The sequence below is a fragment of the Mytilus trossulus genome, chromosome 5 (assembly GCF_036588685.1).
Source record: "Mytilus trossulus isolate FHL-02 chromosome 5, PNRI_Mtr1.1.1.hap1, whole genome shotgun sequence".
Lineage (NCBI taxonomy): Eukaryota > Metazoa > Mollusca > Bivalvia > Mytilida > Mytilidae > Mytilus > Mytilus trossulus.
In genome coordinates, this window is record NC_086377.1 from 39,775,493 (window position 1) to 39,777,646 (window position 2,154).

The following is a 2,154-nucleotide window of genomic DNA, read 5'->3' on the forward strand; positions in this document are numbered from 1 at the left end:
ATTCAAAACTATAATACATTCAACAATCTGCAGGAATTATTTTGCTATGGAAATACATGGTCAGTTGTAATTTTATTTGGACATTGTTAGGTAATTTCCCTCAAGTATCATGTCTCACGTGAACAGTACAAAAAACAAATTATGTAAAACATAATTTTGTGTTAGTGCTACCTTAACACGTATAAGGTCATGTTTTAATCACAATCTGCGTAATAGTGTTTTTTGTATATCATTTCGTAATGGTATTTACCGTCATTTGGTGGTATATAAAACGAAAGCTTTCCCATTCTTTTATTAAACGTATTTATTCAAAACAGTTATACAGATTATACATGGCATCTGATGTTGCCTTCAAAGATGCCGTTGGTGACCTATCCTTTTCCTTGTACAATGCAGTGGAAAAAAGTGGGAATGAAGTGATTTCTCCATACAGTATAACAAGTGCACTGATGCTTTTGATGCTCGGGACTTGTGGTACTACAAACAAACAAATGAGATCTTCGCTGTTCAAATAAAACATAGCTGGGGATGTCAACATCGGGTACAAACTTCTCAACGATAAACTGTCATCACTAACAAGGAATGGAGTACAGATTTCGATTGGTAACATACTTTTTGGAGATAACGAATTAAATGTATTGAACACATTAACTACGAATGCTTTAAAATACTACGGTAGCGATTTTAAAGGCATGAATTTTAAATCGGCACCAGATCAACCAAGAATCAGCGTCAATAATTGAATTGCAAACGCAACGAGAGAAAAAATTAAAAACTTGTTTGCACCTAGTACCATAAATTCGGCAACTTTAATGGTTTTAGCCAATGCAATTTACTTTAGAGGTACTTGGATTAAAGAGTTTAACCCGAATAACACAACAAAGAGGAATTTTCTGGACGAATCTAACCAGCAAAAAAAAAGTTGATATGATGTATGACCAACGATATGTGAAAACACTGAGTTGAATTGCAAGATTTTGCAACTGCAATACACGGGGAATAAATTTTCTATAATATTCCTATAACTCAATGATCAAAATGGCCTTCTCAACTTGAAAGTAAAATAAATATGGCAACATTTATAAGTCTGCTTTCTGGGATTAGACGACGAGATACAATAATCAGAATTCCAAAATTTACATTTTAACTTAGTATGATTTAAAACCAGTAATTTCAGCATTAGGAATTACTGAAATATTTGATTTTCAGACATCAAATTTCTCAAATATGACCACCCTAAAACGAGTTTTTGTAAATGACGCTCGCCATAAGTCATTTAAAGAAGTCACAGAACATGGTACGGAAGCTGCTGCTGCTACAACGGTTCAGATGGTGATGACAAGTTCAATTCGCGGACCATTTCAGTTTGTAGCTGACCATTCATTTATGTTTGTCATACGTGATAATAATTCAGTAACTATTATGTTTGTTGGACGGTTTGTTAACCCATGAACGAATATAAAGTAAAATTTGTCAGCTTTAATTCATGTTAAATTGTTGTATTTCTATTATAAACATAACCTCAATCAATATTGCATTATCTTATTTGAGGTGACTAGATTATAGCGCGTCACGAACATGAACAGTTATGCTGAACAGTGGTGTAGTCTGTTGGTTTTTTTCCATTCTATTTTGCGATGGATGTTTTTCGCTTATAGTTAAATATTTTCGCAACTATTCAATTCCTGAGTGTGATCTAACATGTTTACATGCTTTGATTTTTTATTGCATACACAGTTCATCTCATAATTCGATTTCTTTTATCTATAGTAATGATTAAGATACAGCAATATCATTTATACAGAAATATATAATCAACATAATAAAAACACTACCTTTAGAAAACACATAAACCTGCATAAAGTCGAAGAGCTTTAAAAGATCCACTAGACCTGTACAGTTTTTTTCTGTTTCAAGTAAACGAAAACGTTTCAACATACACGAGTTTGCATACCGAAACACGACGGGTGTCACGTGTGTGCCTCTTGAAAGCCTGACTGCGATCACCTCCGATATAAGGTGTGTATATGTGATCCATGATTTTATGCTATTTGCTATGTAATTTTTCATTGAAAATAAATATATAAGAGAAAGGAACACTTGTATGATTTTATTAAATATATACATCCAAAAAATGTAATTTAATAACTGATA

General features: G+C 32.6%; 1 protein-coding gene across 1 annotated transcript; it reads left to right on the forward strand.

Annotated features, from left to right (window-relative positions):
* Nucleotides 1-312: 312 nt before the first annotated feature.
* LOC134717936 (serpin B10-like) lies at nt 313-1,472 on the forward strand. Its single transcript, XM_063580435.1, has 3 exons — nt 313-505; nt 743-914; nt 1,153-1,472. Exons 1-3 carry the CDS (start codon nt 333-335, stop codon nt 1,450-1,452), a joined length of 645 nt encoding a protein of 214 aa, XP_063436505.1. The 5' UTR covers nt 313-332; the 3' UTR covers nt 1,453-1,472.
* Nucleotides 1,473-2,154: the final 682 nt, after the last annotated feature.